The sequence below is a fragment of the Stenella coeruleoalba genome, assembly GCF_951394435.1.
Source record: "Stenella coeruleoalba genome assembly, chromosome: 5".
Classification (NCBI taxonomy): domain Eukaryota; kingdom Metazoa; phylum Chordata; class Mammalia; order Artiodactyla; family Delphinidae; genus Stenella; species Stenella coeruleoalba.
Window position 1 is genome coordinate 99869007 of NC_137150.1, and position 20048 is coordinate 99889054.

Consider the following 20048-nt stretch of genomic DNA (forward strand, 5'->3'; position numbering starts at 1 on the left):
GATGTTTCCCTCTTAGTAATTTTCCATCCATTGACCCACACCATACTCCATGGCTATAAATTCCCACATTTCTTGTTGTATTCAGAGTTAAGCTCAATTTCTCTCCACTACTATGACACTCCATTGCAGCAGTGCCCCTGAATAAAGTCTGCCTTACAGTTTGTTTTTTACTATGGTATGAACAGACTTTATTGCTTGCAACAGGAGGTGGAAGAGGAGGGGATATGACAGTGCCAGCTCCTAGGGTGGCTCCACAGACTTGGTCGCCACTCTCGAAAAACTTGGTTCTTTAACACGTGTCACAAGGATTTTTTTCTTTAACAATATCAAAAACAACCTGTGATTTTTCCTTTGATTGACCCAAATCCATATTTAATACCTAGATGATGTCTTCTTATTTTCATGTTTCTCTTTCACCTTTTCTCCTAGTCTTCAAAAATTACTGTTTCACCACAGTTGTAAAGTTCCATGAAAATCCTAATTTGTATCCTACAAACCAACATCTTTTTGTTAAAACTTTGCCTATGCTTCATTTTATTGTAACAAGAAATTTTTTGTGGGACTTTTCTTGCCCCCAACTAGATCCTTAAACTAAGGTATAATTAGAGGCTAATTGCACACATTTTAAAGAAAGATGGATTCAATGGTGAAGGTAACTCCTCTGGGACTTGGTAAAAGATGGCAGTGCTGGCCCTATACCCACATCACTGTTGCTCTCCCCTCCCCAATCTCAATCCCTATAAAGTAAGAACCGTGGTATTAAATAATCCATCTATTTTCCCTATTAATTAGTTATCTCTACTTTACCATAGATTAAACTATTTCATGTAATGTAGTCTATTTTTTTCCCTGTCTACTCGGTACCACTGATAAATATTTCTCTTTGGGAAATAATACTACACATTTTAAATATCTTCTCTTGAATATATTTTAATGTCTGACAGGGCTCTTGCTCTCCTTCAGCATCCTTTTCAAATAATCTATATGTCATTCCACTTATTATTTCATATAACATTTCTAATCATTTCTGCTGAGTTCAAAGTGGCAAAACAGTAACAATTTTGAGTGTGATTTGTTTACAATTCTAAATTAAAATTTATATCTTACAAATATTTAAACTTCTCATCTAAGACCACAGTGTGTACATCAAATTATTCTACTCTTCCTTACATCACTCAAAACAAATTTGTAATTCATTGCATTAGATAGAATATCCTCTTGCCAATTTTTAACAAATGTAAGAAAAAATATATAATTCAGCATTAAAGTAATAATGCATCAGGAACAGATTACTGAGTCAAAGATGGGTCATCTAAGGCAATATAATAACATTTCATCAATAAGTATGTAGAGAAATTTTGTGGTCACCTCACTAGATGTCAGAGAACTTTTGAAAAAATTTAGCAAGCATTGTGAATAAAAATATTTACCTAATTAATGTATCCTATTTATTGTATAGGATAATTATTTTTTAATTTTTTTACATAATTATGCATATTTCATATGCATGGAAAATTAGTTCACATTTAGCAATCTATAATACCCACATACAATTAGGCTTTAAGAAGAGTATGCTCTTGGTCATAATGCAATTAGTAAATTAATAGAGAATCTTTAGAAAAGCTCTCACATAATCCATATGTATTGCCATTTCAAAGTTTTACCAGTTAAAAAATTTCCAGTTAATTTCATTTTAAATATTTAATTAATATAGAGATAAATAATATAATTTTTTACCATGGTAGGGTGAAAAGTAAACCATCCTGAATAGTATTAGTTAACTTCAAAACAAGAATAGAAACAAAACAAAGAAATGAGGATATAAGGCATCTTAAGAAAAAAACAAAAAATAAACTGATCCTATTTAAAGAATTCTATCCAAGACAATAGTTGTTTATCTCTGTCCAAAGGAACAGGGTTTGCATCTTTCAAGAGGTTTTCATGGCTTTCTATAGCAGTCGCCTTTGATACTGTCAAATAATGGGAATAAATCATGCTTTTTCCTTGTCCACTGCTGAAGATAAAGCAGAGCTTGTTTTTATGCTCCCAAAGTTCCCATCAATTTTGGTACTGCTTGCCTCTTTATATGGTGATAGTCCTTGTATAGAGCAACTGGCAACTGGAAATCTCCATCCCTTTAAGTTTATCACCACTCTATAGTTCCCTGTAAAATGGAGACTACCATTTTCAGTAATACCTATATTCTTTATTTATTATAACTTATCCTAAAAACAGATAGTTTGGCCTAAGCTCAGATTGAAAACAGTAACTGGTTATACAGAATAGTGATAGAGAAATATTTGCAATACTAAAATTTTCCATTGTATAGTATTTTATGCCAAAAGGGAAAAAAATTCAAGTACAAAAAAGGAGAACTATTTCTTTAAAAGGCTACGTGCATAATTGAGGACACCAGTAATTTATTTAATTCTCATTATAAGTCATTATTTCAAAGGACTAAAAAATATTAAGAATGTCCCCCCCATATCATCACAATGTGTATTCGAGTTTATCATCACTTCCCAGGTAATCATAACTGTTACTATAAATAAAATAAAAAATGCTTTTCTCACAAAGGATAACAAGATATGTTAAATCAAAGTAAACACTTTAAGTATATTTATATCAGATACACTTTTTTCAACCCTGTCGCACCCACTCCTTGTTCTGTATCAAGTTTTATTCCTTTGATGCCTATTCTCCTTAGAACTATGTTGTCCTTTGAAATATACTTCCCTAGAGCTGAGATATGTAAATACTCTAAAAATGAAAATTATTACATTTTTTTTCATATGGAGGATACAAAGTCAACTGTACCTTGTAGTTCTAATGCTAGCTCTGAACATATAATGAAAAAATGTATAACAAAATTATCCTCAGATTTTAACACGCATGATATAATTTTACTATATATAGTTGTTATGATGCTTAGAATAAAATTTAACCTGAATTATATACAGATTTATTAAATACAATATTTTGTTATACTCTATTCCTATAAAATGAAAAGTGAGATATTTTTCTCCTCTGGTAAAATTCTGCCATTATATCTTCAATGTACTACATAATATCCCACTTGAAAGTTTATTCTGAATGTTCTTTGTTGCTATTATGGATAATTCATGGAAATAATCACCGCCTCTTCAAATAGTTGAATCCTATTTATTTCTATGGACAGAGAATAAGGTTTAAATTTATAGAAATAACTTATATTCTAATGTTTAATTTAGCATAATTAGTTCAGTTTATATCTGGTTTGATGGAACATTAATATATAGCCTAATGCTTGTCTGTTGATCAAAAAAATCCTGATTATTTATACTGGATGTAGCTTAATATTAAAGCTTACACAAAGAAGCTTTTACTCTACTGATTATATAATTTTTACAAGTGTGTCAACTTGAGTAAAATGTATATGTCATTTCTATGCCAAGGCTTCTAAGAAGAAGATGTGTACCTTATATGCTTTCCTTCTTTCTCTCACTGGATACAGATGACTACAAGGCCATACGAGATAATGGAGCTATAGACAGAAAATATATAATTCTCCTATTTTCTATATGAAGGAAAGCCCTCAACAGCCAGGAACACCCTGGACTGTAATGTAAATTAAAAATGAACTTCTATATGTTAAAGCTCTAGAATTTGGAATTTTGTCTTCTCATCTTTTAAATATTACCCTAATTGAAGGGCGTGTGTGTGTGTGTGTGTGTGTGCGTGTGTGTGTGTGTGTGTGTGTGTGTGTATACACAAAGAAAAAACTTCAGGTGTGGATTTTGTGTGTAGTTGCTGAGACGTGGAATTGACAAACAGATTAAAAGGCTACTATGACTTTGAGGAAATCTTATTGCCAACAAATCATAAGTCTGGTCTAAAAGACCCTGTAACTATGAAATGACTCTGGAGTCCCCAAAATAGATGAGCATGAAACAGGTATGAAAGCCGTTCAGCCACCAATAACTAATTCAAAAACTGTCAGGATAATAAGAAGCTCACAGATAGCATAGCCAAGGGCCATTGAGAACGACGGATAAGAGCATCAACTCAACTGCTGTTGAGGTTCTTCACAATGCCTGCCCATCACTGCTATGGAGCACTACTAGTTCCTATTATTCTCCTTTCTTAATGGCAGTTTTCTACTTATTTCAACCATTGTATATTTTGTGTTAGGGTAAATGGCTTGTCATTTAATGTGTAGGTCACCAGCTGACAAGAGAACGTATCTGAACCTGATGGAGAAAAATTTGTATTGACAGATACATGAGGATGATTACGTACACTTTGTGGATGAAGTGGCAGACTACTGCAGAGATAACCAAGTATCTACAAAAACTGGGCTTCCTCTTCCATGATAAAGAATTGTTGCTGGAAAGTGACTATTGAGCCAGGGATAACATTTAACAACAGCCCACCCCTATTTGCAGTTAGGTGTGGTCACATAACCAGTTCCCAGTGTTGTATTTGAGAGGAATTAATGTGGCTCTTCAGATCTGAGTTGGTTAAGAAACACATGCGCCTTCTCCAATCCCTTTTTACAACCTCTGAACTGGACACAGATAACTACAAGGCCCTAGGAGATGGCTGGCCCACTAAATGCAAGAAGTCCTAGATCCCTGAATGCATGGAGTGGAACTCCTGTCAACCAGTAATACTAACATGAATTATTTGGTAAATTTCTTAGGGCTCTACAGTTTTCTATTTATAAGGCCTAAGGGAAGAAGATTAGTTCAAATATAAACTCTCTAAATTAAAAAAAAAAAAGACATAGAAAACAAGTTAGCACACAAGTTACAACTCCAAAGTACATGCTGACACTAATGCTTAGAAATATTTAGACTCAATTTCTTTCAAAACTTATTTGAATGTGACTTTAAAATGCATAAAGAATAAAATAGTATCCATAAAAAAGGAAAATAAATTATGAAACAAAGTAGGCAGAAATAAAACAATAACAAGTGAGAATGAAAAAGAAAAACCTCAATGGATGAAGTAATCTCTTAACTAGCTGTAGCCAAAGTGAAAATTCATTACCCGGAAATTAGTTGAGATTGAAAATTAAAAAAAAAAAACATATCGGAGACAAAGAGGATAATATTGAAAGTCTTCAACAAATATCTCATAGGTATTCTAGAAATACAAAACAGAATAAAGTAACACACGCACACACACTTTTTCAGGTTAAAACACAAAATGAGAAGTGAAGCAGGAAAAAATAATCCATAGCAGTTACATAATAATGTAACTGAAGACCAAAAATATGGAACCTATAAGTAATCTCCCAAATAATGACAGTTAAAGCTGTCAGAAGGTCACTGGCAACAACAGATTCTTATGGACAGGGGAATAATATTTTCAGAGTGTTGAGGAAAAGTAATAGTCACTTAGTATTCTATACCCAAATAAACAATCATTGAAAAGGGAGGACAAAATATTTTTAGATATCCATTAAATAAAGGGCTTAAAATTATAGAACCTTGCCAAAAGATCTACCAAAGGATATACTTCAGCAAATGGAATAATGAACTCAGAAGAAAGGATATAATGATAGAAAAAAATCAAGTATAAAATCTGTTAATATATCTTGGTGTATCTAAGTACTGACTTTATGAAACTATTGATTTTGTTTCTTTAAAAAGCCAAACTAAAACTCTAGACAATGTTCACAAGAAAGGTAGTAATTTCAGGGGGTGACACGGTATGTCATGTTGGAAAGAAAACAGAGATACTATATAATTTTATCCCCTCTTAGAGATATATGTGTTAAGAAAGGATTTTTTAAATTAAGCATAGCTCCTATAGAAATATGATTTATAGCTTTCAAGTTGGCCGACAGTAAAAGAGAACTATAATTGAAGTTAAAATCTGGTCAAAATAATTTATTAAGAATGATCATTTCATGACAGTTTATGTTTTAACCTATTTAAAAAATTGTGACAAAGAACAAAGTACAATATACTTATTTAACTTTATTATGTTTTGTTTGGAAATAATACCTTCTATTTTTAGACTCCTTCAAGCCTCTTGATTTCATATTCCTCTCAAGCCAGATGAAAATCTGGAATTGCTTCATGCAATAAAGCAGCTTTATTTGGAATTGAAGGTTATATTGTAAGAGTTTATATTTACATTGTGATAACCTTTAGAAAGTGAAAATACTATTTGGGCCAATAAGTCTGCCCCTTTTTCTGATCCCAATCTCACCTTTCAGCTTTTCATCATACCCTCAAGCCCCCTTATTTAATGCCAGCAAATCCTGGTGTTTCAAAATTTCTTTATGCTCTCTGCTTCCACAATCATCTCTTGATAACATGATTAGACAGAAGATCATAAACACAGAGCATAAATGCTTCTGAATTGCAACAGAGGACAGAGTCATGAAGCCTTAATAACAACACTCTTCAGGAGATCAAATCAATAGCTATGTCACCAAAGGCCCTGCATATCCCATTCACCTCTGTGAACAATAATGCAATGGTCCAAGAACTGCCACCATCCTTTCCTCCAGAATTTTTAAGCAGCACTAGAGGGAAAATAACATGTTTCTAGGAAGAGAAAAAGTTATAAAATATTCTTTATGTTTTAGAACTTTACTTTCATAGCCAGATGTTATTTTGTTAAATTATATCATGTGATACTTAAAGGCTTAAAGAAGATACCTTTGCAATAAATGTACATATATATTCATAGCAGGTCTGAAATACCAAACCCTAACTAATATCTCTAAGTACAAGTGTTACTACCTAAATGAGATTTATTCTAAATTAATATCCAACAGGAGTTTATTAGGGATTCATGTCACTTCGGAACTCACAACTCAACAAAAATTATTCAATTTTCCATGTTAATTGATTCCAATTTTCTTCCATAGTGTTAAGATATTCTTAGTTATATGAAGTGAAACACTATTTGATGTAAATTAATGTTTTATGAATCTGTGCTATTTTATATTCAAGCCCTTAGTGGAATAAATTAAGACAATTAAAAAAATTAAATCTGTAACATCAATATGACTAAGTATGGCAGTTTTAATTATGAACCTATGAAATAAAATAAAAAGTTATGAAAAATAAGATATTGGAGCAAGTATAAAATACTGCCTATAATGTAGAGTTACCCAAATTACTGTGTTTGGTTTTAAATTTTAGCATATCTGCTTAATATAATGTTTATGTCTATTTAAACCTGATCGAAAATAATAAGAATAAAATTGCCTCTCTTTTTTGTGCTTCTAGAATTTGGATCTAGATACACCTTAACATTACAGAGAAAGGAATCACAAGTTGAAACATTTAGTATTATAACTTTTAGGATAAAGCATGATAATAAATTATTTAAATGCAAATAAATATACACAATTCATTATATATGATAGTATGGGTAGATATAGATTTATTCTATTTTAAACCAGCTTATTGTACTTTTGTTATGTAGCAGGCCAAGAGTTCTCAAATGTACTCAAGTAAATTATGAGTATTCCTAAAACCTCACTATAATTTTTCCTATTTATCATGTCTAACAGCAAAGTCCCAGATAAATCTATATTTTTCCATCATTCTCGGTAGCCTAAATCTCAGAATGGATGTGTAGATACTGTTCTAACAGTGCCCATATCAGATTCCACAAAATAAACACAGAGCAAAAAGGGACTAATTAATGATGAGTAACTAAGGGCTCCTCTGTACTGTTTGGCAGGCAGGAAAAGTTAAAGCATCAAGGTGAGGGCATGGATGCTTGGAATAAGGAAATGAAAGAGAAAGAGAAAGGAAGGGAGGAAGTGAAGAAGGGCAGGAGAGAAGGAGACATGGAGGGAGGAAAGACACACAAAGACCAGTCTGAGAATTATCTAGGCTTTAGTTATAAATCTAGTATTAGTTACCAAGTGGCCCCAGGGAATAAAATTCTGTTCTCTATAACTTAGAATCCTGATTCATAAAATGAGGGATAAAAATATCTTCAAAGGCTTTCCAGATCTAAAATACCACAACCCTCCCTGAAGAAAACTTTCCTATTTCACAGAAATATGAAGACACAGAGCATTCTGTCAGTATACCTCTAACTATTCAGTAGAACCTGGTACTACTTATCATTCACATCAATAAATTCCTTACCCTTCATTACACAAATGATTTTTAAATATATCTCTTTTATCTGACAGCCCTGGTAAAACAGGCACATAAATAATTAGAACAAATTATAGCACAGATGACAGAGACATTAACTTTGTGAAGATACAGATATACGTGCTATATATATGTGATATATATATTTGTGCTAGACCCTGAAGGATGAATAAAATTCCACCACAGAAAAGGAAGAGGAAAGGGACACCAAGCAGCTAGATAAAACATGAAAAAAAAAAGAGCAAGAAACATGAAAAATACATGGATTATTCAAAAGTAACAAAAACAAAACAGGAGACAGAATTTGCCAAAGTCAGAAAATAATAAGACAAGGCCAAATTGTGAAGTCCCTTTAATGGCACAATGACTAACTAGTTCTAATGGAAGAGAAAGAAAAAATAGAATAATTTCCTAAAATGAAATGTATTAAAATTGCTATCAGGATTTACACAATAAGCGACTTTAGGGCCTCAAACATCTCAGATGAAGTATCAGACATGTGAGTGAAGCCATGTTAGATGTCCAGCCTTGTTAAACCTCCAAATAACTGCAGTGGCATTGAGTGACCCAGATAAAACCAGCAGAAGAACCAGCCAACTGAACCCAGTCCATATTTCCAGATTGTAAGCAAATAACTTATACAGGATAAAGGATACTGTTTTAACAAAAAGCTAAAACATGTGGCATTTGCTTTAGTAATGAAAAAACTGTGGAGGCTGGAAGGGTGGCAAGAAGGCTGTGACTGGAGGATGGAAGAGCAATAAATTAATTATTATTGGAGATAATGAAAGGTCAACCAACAATTGGTGAGAAATACTACCTGTGATAACTTGGAAGACACAAAAAGTACTTCATAATGTTGTGGATCAAATTACGAAGTTTTCCTGAAAGATGGTGAAACTAGCAACTGGCCACATGGAAATTCTTATAACTAAGGAGGATAACTCAGAGGGCAAAGTCAAGAGTAATGAAGACAAAGAGCCACAGAGAACTAATCCCAGGTTGCAGAACTGGGCTCCAAGCAAAGAACAGTCCTTGCCTCTATAATTAGGGACTCTGATGACCTTTGCTGGATTTCAGAATCACAATGGACCAGTGATTGCTATGTTCCCTGCCTTCAGGAATGTGAGAATCTTTTACAACTTTCCTAATCCTGTCCCACGTGTGTTGTGTGTGTGAGGAACGATAACATCTCGTTTAGTTTTTAATTCTCCAGATGAAGGAGAGCTTTAGCTATGAAGCTTTATTCATATCCAGAAGAGATTTCACTGAAGCTCTTCTGGACTTCAACACAATGCCATAATGGAATAGATCTTTGGGAGGATGTGGGCTTTTGTGCATGAAGGAGGGACATTAGTCACAAGAATTAAGAGAGAAGACTGTGGTATAATGTTACACTGGCAGCTCCCTATAAACATACTTACAGGCATTCAGCCCCTTTTGCAGTCCCCTCGCATACTCACTTTATACCTGGCCATGTGAAAAACTCCCTCTTCGGCCAGCCACTATACTGTTAAAAAGCTTGTGTCAGATTCTTTAATGATGTAAGGCCATGTAGAGAGAGGCTCTGGAATATAAGAGGTCATCTTAGACATTCCAACCCCTGTTAATCTCCCAGCTGAATTCAGCTACATGAGTGACCTCTGTTTATTCTACAATAAGCAGAAGAATTACCCATCTGAGCCCTAAGAAATCATAAATTATTATGGCTTTAAGTTATTAAATTTTGGGTTATTTTACCTCAATAGCAATAGATCATTGAAACATATGCCTCTATTTATATTTATCTCTACTACCTATCAAAATGATTAACAGATAGTAGGTACTCAAAAAAATAGCTAAAATAAAAGCTCTAATAGACTAAGCCAGAAGAAAAGAAAATGATATACATTGTTTTTTCTTTTCTCATTATATATATAAACATATGGTCACATTATTGCCTGAGCTATTCTTTATTCACATAAATTTCAATTAATTTTTCATGTAGGTTATAGGTAATTCTGAGATTTGGTTGTGAGATAAATTGTTGACAGACTGCAACAGAATCCATGATAAAAAATTATTATCAGAGGATAGAAAGGGGCAATATGAAGAATCAAGAACACACTTAAATAAATACTTTAAAATGGAAACTAGTGATAGTGTAAGATACCTTTCTCTAAAAATGAGGTCTCCACATCCACTTCCTTTCTGTTTGTAAATAGCAATTCATTGTATTCAATTGGAACCAGGCACATGTGTTTGCATGTAATAGTTTTCCATATACTTTACCATTAATTGATTATAACCACTAATTTATTTTTGGATAAGGAAGTTAGTAAGCCATGGATTTAGAATCCAAGTATAAACTTCCAATTTCTGCCATCTGCTAGAAGATGATGATGAACATTTGTACTGTACCCACTCTCTCATTTCTGCAGTCAAATAAATAATAATAAAGATAACAAGCCATAAAAATGAACGAGTCTAGCAGTAGCTCTAGATAAGCTGATAATTATCATATATCCAAAGTCATCTTTGCCAACAACTGAAGGAATTTTCAGGCATGCAAACAAGAATGAAATTTCACAGAGCAGACATATTAAGCAAAAAACATCTAGTCATCAATGATTGTCACTACCTCTAATTCTGTGATCAATGCCATAAAATATATTTAATAATAATTAATCACATAAATCCTTAGATAATTATTGTTTAAATAATTTTAAAGCTTTATTATTTTTACCAATATCCAGCGTCCACCTAATATAAAATATGGTAAAACTACATGGTTAGTATATGTCATATGTTTTATCCTTGGCTATTATTGTCTTCTTAATCTCACTGAAAAATTATTCATGTTGCATTTTCCAATGTAAAATATTCTATAGTGCCCCTTCAAAGGATCATTTATATTGATAACTTATTTTGTTTCATTCTAAATCCTTGTTACAGGTGAATAAAAATTTTGAATTAAATCTATATAAATTTCAATGAAATATATTTTAACGATTAAATAGTGACGGAAAGTTGGCTCCCACTTTAAATAAATATACTACAGACTTTTCACACAAACAGTACTTTCAAATGACCAAACATAATCATCACCGGTGGCTTTAGTGAACTTTTTCAGCATTCAAGACCCCAAGCGTTTCATAAATGGATAAAACATTTAAAAATTCACATATATTACCACTGACCCTTATATAGAAACAAACATGTTTTTTTCTCATTTACTTTCATCCCTTTTAATGGGTGGCAACATACCACCGAACATCACCAAAAAAGTAAGTAAATTCAGTATGGTGCTATAGAAAAATAACTATAAATAATTTACCATTGAGAGGAAAAGATCTCTACTATGTTACTATTTACCAAGCATTAATTTTATTTCTTTATTTGTATCTTGATTATGAGTCCTAAATCCAAACATAATTGATATAAATTATCTTTATCAGGGGATATGCAAAAATTTTTAAGTGTATATATTTATTAGATTAATAAGCCTTCATAAAATGATTCAAATAAAAAATTGTTTTATCTTGAAAATTACAGATATATCATAACTACATGAAAGGTATGGTTTTAAACTTAATCAGCATTGCACTGTGTTCATACTTCCTAACAATTCGATCTTGCACAAGTACTGCTATTTAAACAAAAAAAGCTAATATGTTATATGGTAGGAAATTGTATTTAATAGTAGCAAAGGATAAATTAATTTCTGATATACTCAGTACTCAATCACCAAACATATAACATTCCTATAAACTATCCTACATATTTTTAAACATATGTGTGATTCATATGCAAACATATGAATTCCTCATTTATTTAAATATAATTTCAGCTTACCTAGGTACTATTCAATTATTACAATTCAACATGAAAGAAAGAATTGTTTTCAAACTGTCTTTAAATGTCATATTCTCTACAGACCACCAAAACATAAAAGTTAAGCAAATGCCTGCTTTGATCCCTTTTGCTTTTTGTTGCTGCTACTGATGTTGCTTTCCTTTATAAAAATCAGGTAAATATAGCAATTCATACAGCAACTATTCTACTGAAGGCAATATGCAAGAACACTTGTCATGGTATATAAGTTATTTTACATTTTCATACACCATTCCCAGGAGGAAAAAAAATCAGAAATTATCTTATAGTTAATATGAGTTAATTTCTTCCACAATTAATTCTTCCAGGAATAGTATTCGAAAATGTATTATTTGAAAATAAATATACAGCCAATTTACCTTTAAAAAACCATCATTTGAATGCATGAATAATTATTTAAATATTTCTTTCTTACCGTGGCAAGAACCTTCAATTTCTTCATATCCTGTACTGCAGATACACCTTCCAAGAGGAACCAGCCAATCTCCATCAGCTCCACAATACAGTTTAGGAGTGTCACGCTCTTCTGCACTCTTCACACAAGAGCCCCTTACTTCAACCAAGGAGGAAGAATCAACTCTTGGGATAGTGTCTGGAAACATGGCCAGATTACGAACAGTAAAGGGGCACTTTTTGTAGAAAACACGGACCGAAACTAGGGCAATGCATGCCCCAATGTCTTGAAAAGCCAGATAAAATCCCTTCCTTTCTACAGGCCCCACCTCACGAACTTCAGTGTTGAGTTTGAGGATGCGATCACCCAAATCCATCTGGGTAAAACTTTCATCAGCAGCAATTGTGTCAATCTTTGTATACTGGCTTGGCTTGAATTTAATTCCATGGGACTCATCTGATTCCACATAATATAGATTAAATGTTTCTTTGCAAGTCCCCAAGACCCATGGGATGCTGTTACAATCCCTCAGTGTGAACTTCATTTCCACATAAATTTTCTGAGCTGCATCACGGGAGATCCAGTTTGTACGAAGCCAGTTGTTTTGGTTTGGTTCCATCACATTACATACCTGGTATGTGTGAATGGGCCTATTATGTTCATCCATTTCAGTGATGGCATCCCACTGCAAAAAGCAAAAATAAAATAAATGATTATGAAACCACGAACATATATGATTACTTCAAAAATTTTCTGTTTTGCTGAAAGAAAAATGAATAAAAAGTATACAAATAAAGCAAAGCAAAGCAACAATGGTGCAGGATTTTAACCAGGAGGCTTTCATTAAGACAATACGTTCTGAACATACCAGCTGTCCTGGTATGAATCTTACCTTCTTACATGTTAGTTGCAACGTCAAGGGATACTTTATTTAATCTCTAGTTTCCTCAACTATAAAATGGAGCTGATAAGAGTACCTGTTTCATAAGATTGTTGTGAGGCATAAATTAGTTAATATATGTAAAGAACTTTAAATGGTTTCTAGTACTCTATAAACAACCTATAATAGCATCTATTATGTGATCAAATAACTAGACCAATGACAAATGTACTCTAGTTACCCATTTGTCTTCATATCCAATTTGCCACAAATTGAGGTATACTCATCAGTATTCAATTAAATATTTACATGTCTATTTTGATAGAAAATAGACATAGAGAAGGCTTTAGATTTATTCAAGAAATATTTATCAGGCACTATTCTGGACACTAGGAATACAGCAGTGCACTAGCTGAACAAAAACTCCCTGCCTTCGTGGATCTTACTTAAAGTGAGGAGTCGCAATAAAAACTGTAAATGAGTCAACTGAAAAATATGGTAGAAAGTACAATGGGAAAAAATAAGGCAGGGAGATGGGGAAGAGGGTTGAAATTTTAAATAGTATGACCAGAGAAGGCCTTACTGAGGTTGTGACATTTAAGTAATGTCTTAGAGGTGAGGCAGTGAAGAGGAAAGAGTAAGTACCAATCCCTGAGGCAGGAGGGTATAGGTATGTTTTAGGAACAGCTTGAACGGGCACTAAACAGAGAGGCAAAGAAGGTGCAAAAAAGCCTTTGTAAGCATTGGAAACACTTTGGCTTTTACTCTGAGCTAGATCATTGGATTTTCTTCACTTCTGCATGTTTACATACAAGCATTCTGCCACCTATATGAATAGAAAAAACTTACCTTTCTTTTAATTTTAGTAAAAATGTTTGAGTACATTGAAATTAATTGGCATTGGCATTATTTATACATCTAACACTGCATACTTCTATATTACAAATTTAGATTGTAAGTATATTTTATTTGTATAATAAAAGTTATAATAATTTTCAATAAACAAAAACACATTCTGGTAACTTTACAGTCTTTTGGAAAAACATAACTGGTCATCATAATTTCTCATTTCTATTAAAATACAGTAGAAATGATAAACTGTTTTCTATAGTGAATGTGTTCTATTTCTTGATACCACACTTCAGTGATTTATAATAAGCTTATTTAACTCATCCAGTTTGCAGTTTCTTATTTTATTTGACTGTAGAGAGTTAATTAATCGAGACTGGTGGAATTTCAATTAATATAGTTTCTAACAGAATGGTTTCTTTCCTCAGTCTATTGGATTGTTGAAACACTAATACTTTCAATTATCTACTTTAAATTTCCACAAATAAACAATTTATATTATCCATCAAACAAACTTAAAAACAATTATGTATCTAAAATTTCATTTGTAAGTTGCTTGCTTGAAATTCAGAAGGTATTTTCCAGAAGAAACAATGAATTCCTTTAGAACTGTGGATACAATTTTACAAAACACACCCACTGTTTATCAGGGGTGATTCAAAAATCTCACAGAGGCACATAAAATTACCCATCTAAATACCTTTCATACTAACAATATTATAGGTCTTATATGACTCTTACAGGTAAATTTAAAGGCAACCAGAACTATCAGAGCTCATTTAAAATGGTAAGCTAACCATTCAGAATATAAATAGTAAGACAAGATACAACTAATAAAATCTGAGAACTGTCAAAATAAGTGTCCAAAATTCTAAGCATTTTTCCCATTGGAGAGCCTCTAAGATACTTATCCAGTGATTATTCTTATTTCAGATAAATTTCTAATCAGAATTGATTTTATTCCTCAGGGAACGCATGTAATTACTACTGTCTACACTGCACCCTCTACTCTCCCATATAGGAGTATAGAGATATACTGTCAATAAATTCTGTTTGAATAATTACATTTTAACATCTTCAGACTATATCTCTTCATATTAATGAAAAGTATTAACAACTCTCATCAAACAATCAATTCTCCTAAAATATGAGATTAAATAAAAGTGAAAAATTACATCTGTGACAGAAAAAAAAGTTCTGAAATCATTACATATCTTTATTTAAAAATATGTTGGGTTTGGAAAAAATGTTTAGATGAAAAGAAAGATCAGGAATGAGAAGAATATGACACGCATACACTGAATCAGGACTAATCTGAACCAAGAGATAAGGAAATAACAAAATATCTGCAAATAATGAGAAATGTGGTTCTTTTCAAAGCACTACATAAGGATGTTTAACAAAATGGTAAATTATTTTCTATGTTAAATTAATGATGTTTGAGAAACAATAGTGTTTCTTCTCTCATAATCAAAAAAAAGGAAAGAAAGAAATCAGAATGAGATTCAGATACCAAAATAGCCAAAAGGTATCAACTGCTAAATTTAATCTTATCCAAGAATACTGAAAGTAATTTAAATTAGATTTTTAAATTTGAATATGATTCACTAAAATAAGAGTATAAATAAATTCAAGATTGCTATAAGATCTAAAAGGCTAGGAAATTTACTAAAAATATATTATCATTAGTAGATATAGATATGCTATCATATTTAAATCATAATGTATCCTTTGAAAACACTGCATTTACACCAAGTTATATTTGTATTTATACAGTTACATAACATTTAGTTACAATTTCCAAGTATTAAAATAAATAGAGCCTCTAAAAATGTGGGGTCCAAGGAAAGAATGGAAGTATAGAGCTCACATACCAAATGTCTAAATATTTTTAAACGATAAATCATTCTTCAAAGAAGATTAAACTCTAAGTATGTTCCATTTGCCTACTTTAGAAAGATACTGGAAGGCCAGGTTCAAATTTAAAATATTTGGACTTCTCAGAATTTCATGCCAGCATGTGGTAGTCCATCCAGAGCCAACTCCTAACCTTAGTCAACCCCATTTCTATTTCTTCCCTGATGCTAGGTAAATCGCATACCATGAAGGACTTCACACAAGCACGTATATGAGCATCCCAGTCTTTATGTCCCAGCTGTGTCCTTCCTCTGCTACAAAAAGATGCCAACTCTGGTCCTCTATTCAACCTAGGTTGAGCATACCAGTAGCACAGTTCACCCTTTGGAGGATGGACCCCCAACAAGAAGCCTTAAAGTTCTTGAAAGGAGATTTGAAGCCATCTGAGCAGGGAATTCAGGGGTCTTACCTACCGTGTGGTACAGAAGGAAAGCATAGGATCTAAGTAGCATATTACCTATTGCTCAAGGTCATTGCTTCACAAAGAAGGTTGTAGCTAGAGAAATGAATGGGGACAGCCATCTAAAGCTCTAGGAATAGTGTAACGTCTTCCATTCCCAAGTCTAAAGAAAGGTACAATCGCCCAAGACCAAACCAGGAAGTAATAGAAAATATGAACAGACTAATTACCAATACTGAAATTGAATAGGTAATTTTAAAACTCCCAATAAACAAAAGTCCAGGACCAGGTGGCTTCACAGGTGAATTTTTACCAAACATTTAGATAAGAGTTAACACCTATCCTTCTGAAACTATTCCAAAAAACTGCAGAGGAAGGAATACTTCTGAACTCATTCTATGAGGCCACCATCACCCCGACACCAAAACCAGACAAAGATATCACAAAAAAAGAAAATTACAGGCCAATACCACTGATGAACACAGATGCAAAAATCTTCAACAAAATACTAGCATACCAAATCAAACAATACATTAAAAGGATCATATAACATGATTAAGGGAGATTTATCCCAGGATGCAAGGATTTTTTAATATCCACAAATCAATCAATGTGATACACCACATTAACAAATTGAAGGATAAAAACCATATGACCATCTTGGGACTTCGCTGGTGGTCCAGTGGCTACAACTCCAGGCTCCCGATGCAGGGGGGCCAGGTTTGATCCCTGGTCAAGGAACTGGATCCCACATGCCACAACCAAGAGTTCACATGACACAACTTAAGATCCTACATGACACAACTTAAAAAAAAAAAATCCTGCATGCTGCAACTGAAGATCCTGCACACCACAACGAAGATCTTGCACATGGCAACGAAGATCCCACATGCCACAACTAAGACCTGGTGCAGCCAAATAAATAAATATTTTAAAATGTATGATCATCTATAGATGCAGAAAAAGCTTTTGATAAAATTCAACATCCATTTTTGGTAAAAGCTCTTCAGAAAGTGGGCATAGAGGGAAGCTATTTCTTCATAATAAAAGCCATACATGTCAAACCCACAGCTAATATCATACTCAATGGTGAAAAGTTGAAAGCATTTCCTCTAAGATCAGGAAGAAGACAAAGATTCCCACTCTCACCACTTTTATTCAACGTAGTTTTGGAAGTCCAAGCCACAGCAATCAGAGAAGAAAAAGAAATAAAAGGAATCCAAATGGGAAAAGAAGAAGTAAAACTGTCAATATTTGCAGGTGACATGATTCTATACATAGAAAATCCTAAAGACACTACCAGAAAACTACTAGAGCTAATCAATGAATTCAGTTAAGTTGCAGGATACAAAATTAATACACAGAAATCTGTTGTATTTCTATACACTAACAATAAAATATCAGAAAGAGAAATTAATGAAACAATCCCATTTACCATCACATCAAACAGAATAAAATACCTAGGAATAAACCTACCTAAGGAGGCAAAAGACGGGTACTCTGAAAACTATAAAACACTGATGAAAGAAATTGAAGACAACAGAAACAGATGGAAAGATATACCGTGTTCTTGGATTAGAAGAATCAATATTGTTAAAATGACCATACTACCCCAGGCAATCTACAGATTCAATATAATCCCTATCACATTACCAATGGCATTTTTCACAGAACTAGAACAAAAATGTTTAAATTTGTATGGAAACAAAATAGACCCCAAATAGCCAAAACAATCTTGAGAAAGAAGAACGAAGTTGGAAGAGTCATGCTCCCTGACTTTAGACTAAAAGCTACAGTAATTAAAACAGCATGGTACTGACACAAAAACAGAAATATAAATCAATGGAACAGGATAAAAAGCCCAGAAATAAACCCAGACACTTATGGTCAATTAATCTGTGATAAAGGAGGCAAGAATATACAATGGAAAAAAGACAGTCTCTTCAATAAGTGGTGCTGGGAAAACTGGACAGCTACATGTAAAAGAATGAAATTAGAGATTCTTTAACACCACATACAAAAATAAACTCAAAATGGATTAAAGACATAAATGAAAGAATGGATACTATAAAACTCCTAGAGGAAACCATAGTCAGAACACTCTTTGACATAAATTGCAGAAATATTTTTTTGGATCCATCTCCTAGAGTGATGAAAATAAAAACCAAAATACCAAATAGGACCTAAATAAACTTAAAGCCTTTGCATAGCAAAGGAAACCATGAACAAAACAAAAAGACTACCTACAGACTGGGAGAAAATATCTGCAAACAATGCTACTGACAACGGCTCAATTTCCAAAATATACAAACAGCTTAATATCAAAAAATTAAACAATCCAATCAAAAAATGGGCAGAAGACCAAACAGACATTTCTCCAAAGAATACATACAGATGGCCAACAGGTACCTGAAAAGATGCACAATATCGCTAATTATTAGAGAAATGCAAATCAAAACTACAATGAGGTATCACCTCACTTCGGTCAGTATGGTCATCATTAAAAAGTCTACAAATAATAAATGCTGGAGAGGGTGTGGAGAAAAAGGAACCCTCCTACACTGTTGGTGGGAATGTAAATTTGTGCAGCCACTATGGAGGACAGTATCGAGGTTTCTTAAAAGACTAAAAATAGAGTTATCAAATGATCCTACAATTCCACTCCTAGGCATATCAGAGAAAACTCTAGTTGGAAAAGATACATGCACCCCAATGTTCATAGCAGACATGGAAGCTATGTCTGCTGTTTACAATAGCCAAGACATGGAAGCAACCTAAATGTCCATTGACAGAGGAATGGATCAAGAAGTTGTGTCACATATATATACTGGAATATTGCTCAGCTATAAAAAAGAATGAAATAATACCATCTGCAGCAACATAGACGGACCTAGAGATTATCATAATAAGTGAAGTAAGTCAAACAGAGAAAGACAAATATCATATGATACCAATTATTTGTGGCATCTAAAAAAAAATGATACAAATGAACTTATTTACAAAACAGAAACAGACTCACAGACATAGAAAACAAACTTATGGTTACCAAAGGGGAAAGTTGGGCAGGGGAGGGATAAATTAGGAGTCTGGGATTAACAGATACACACTACTATATATAAAATATATAAACAACAATGACATACTGTACAGCACAGGGAACTATATTCAATATCTTATAATAACTTACAATGGAAAAGAATCTGAAAAAGAATATATATATACATATATAACCATATATATATTATATACATAACAGAATCACTTTGCTGTAAAACACTGTAAATTAACTATACTTCAATTAAAAAAAAGGTTAAAAAATCCGATTTGGGGTATAAGGTACTATAATTACTCTTTAATATCAAAGAGAGTTAAATATTATAAAAAACTTTTATGTTCTGCTTCATTATTGGGTAGTTAATGTAAACATTTGCCTCAAAACTCTTTTGCCTCCTAAAGTTCTCCATTGATCCTACAGATCATGTGTTAATAAGCAAAAAACAATATTTAGTGAGTTTACAGTATATATTAAATTCCATACAAGGAATGAAGAAATTAGATACAAGAATTGCTTGCTCTTACTGGACTTATTATAATATTTTAAGGTAATAAATTATG

General features: G+C 32.7%; 1 protein-coding gene across 6 annotated transcripts in view; it reads right to left on the minus strand.

Moving 5' to 3' along the window:
- EPHA6 (EPH receptor A6) overlaps positions 1-20048 on the minus strand; it is a gene marked incomplete at its 3' end in the record, with an annotated part of 858431 nt that overhangs the window by 705616 nt on the left and 132767 nt on the right. For all 6 annotated transcript variants that reach the window (XM_079923297.1, XM_079923296.1, XM_079923295.1 and 3 more), the window contains exon 3: positions 12409-13072. In XM_079923297.1, coding sequence (XP_079779423.1) covers positions 12409-13072 — 664 coding nt within the window. The remainder of the gene's footprint in view (positions 1-12408; positions 13073-20048) is intronic.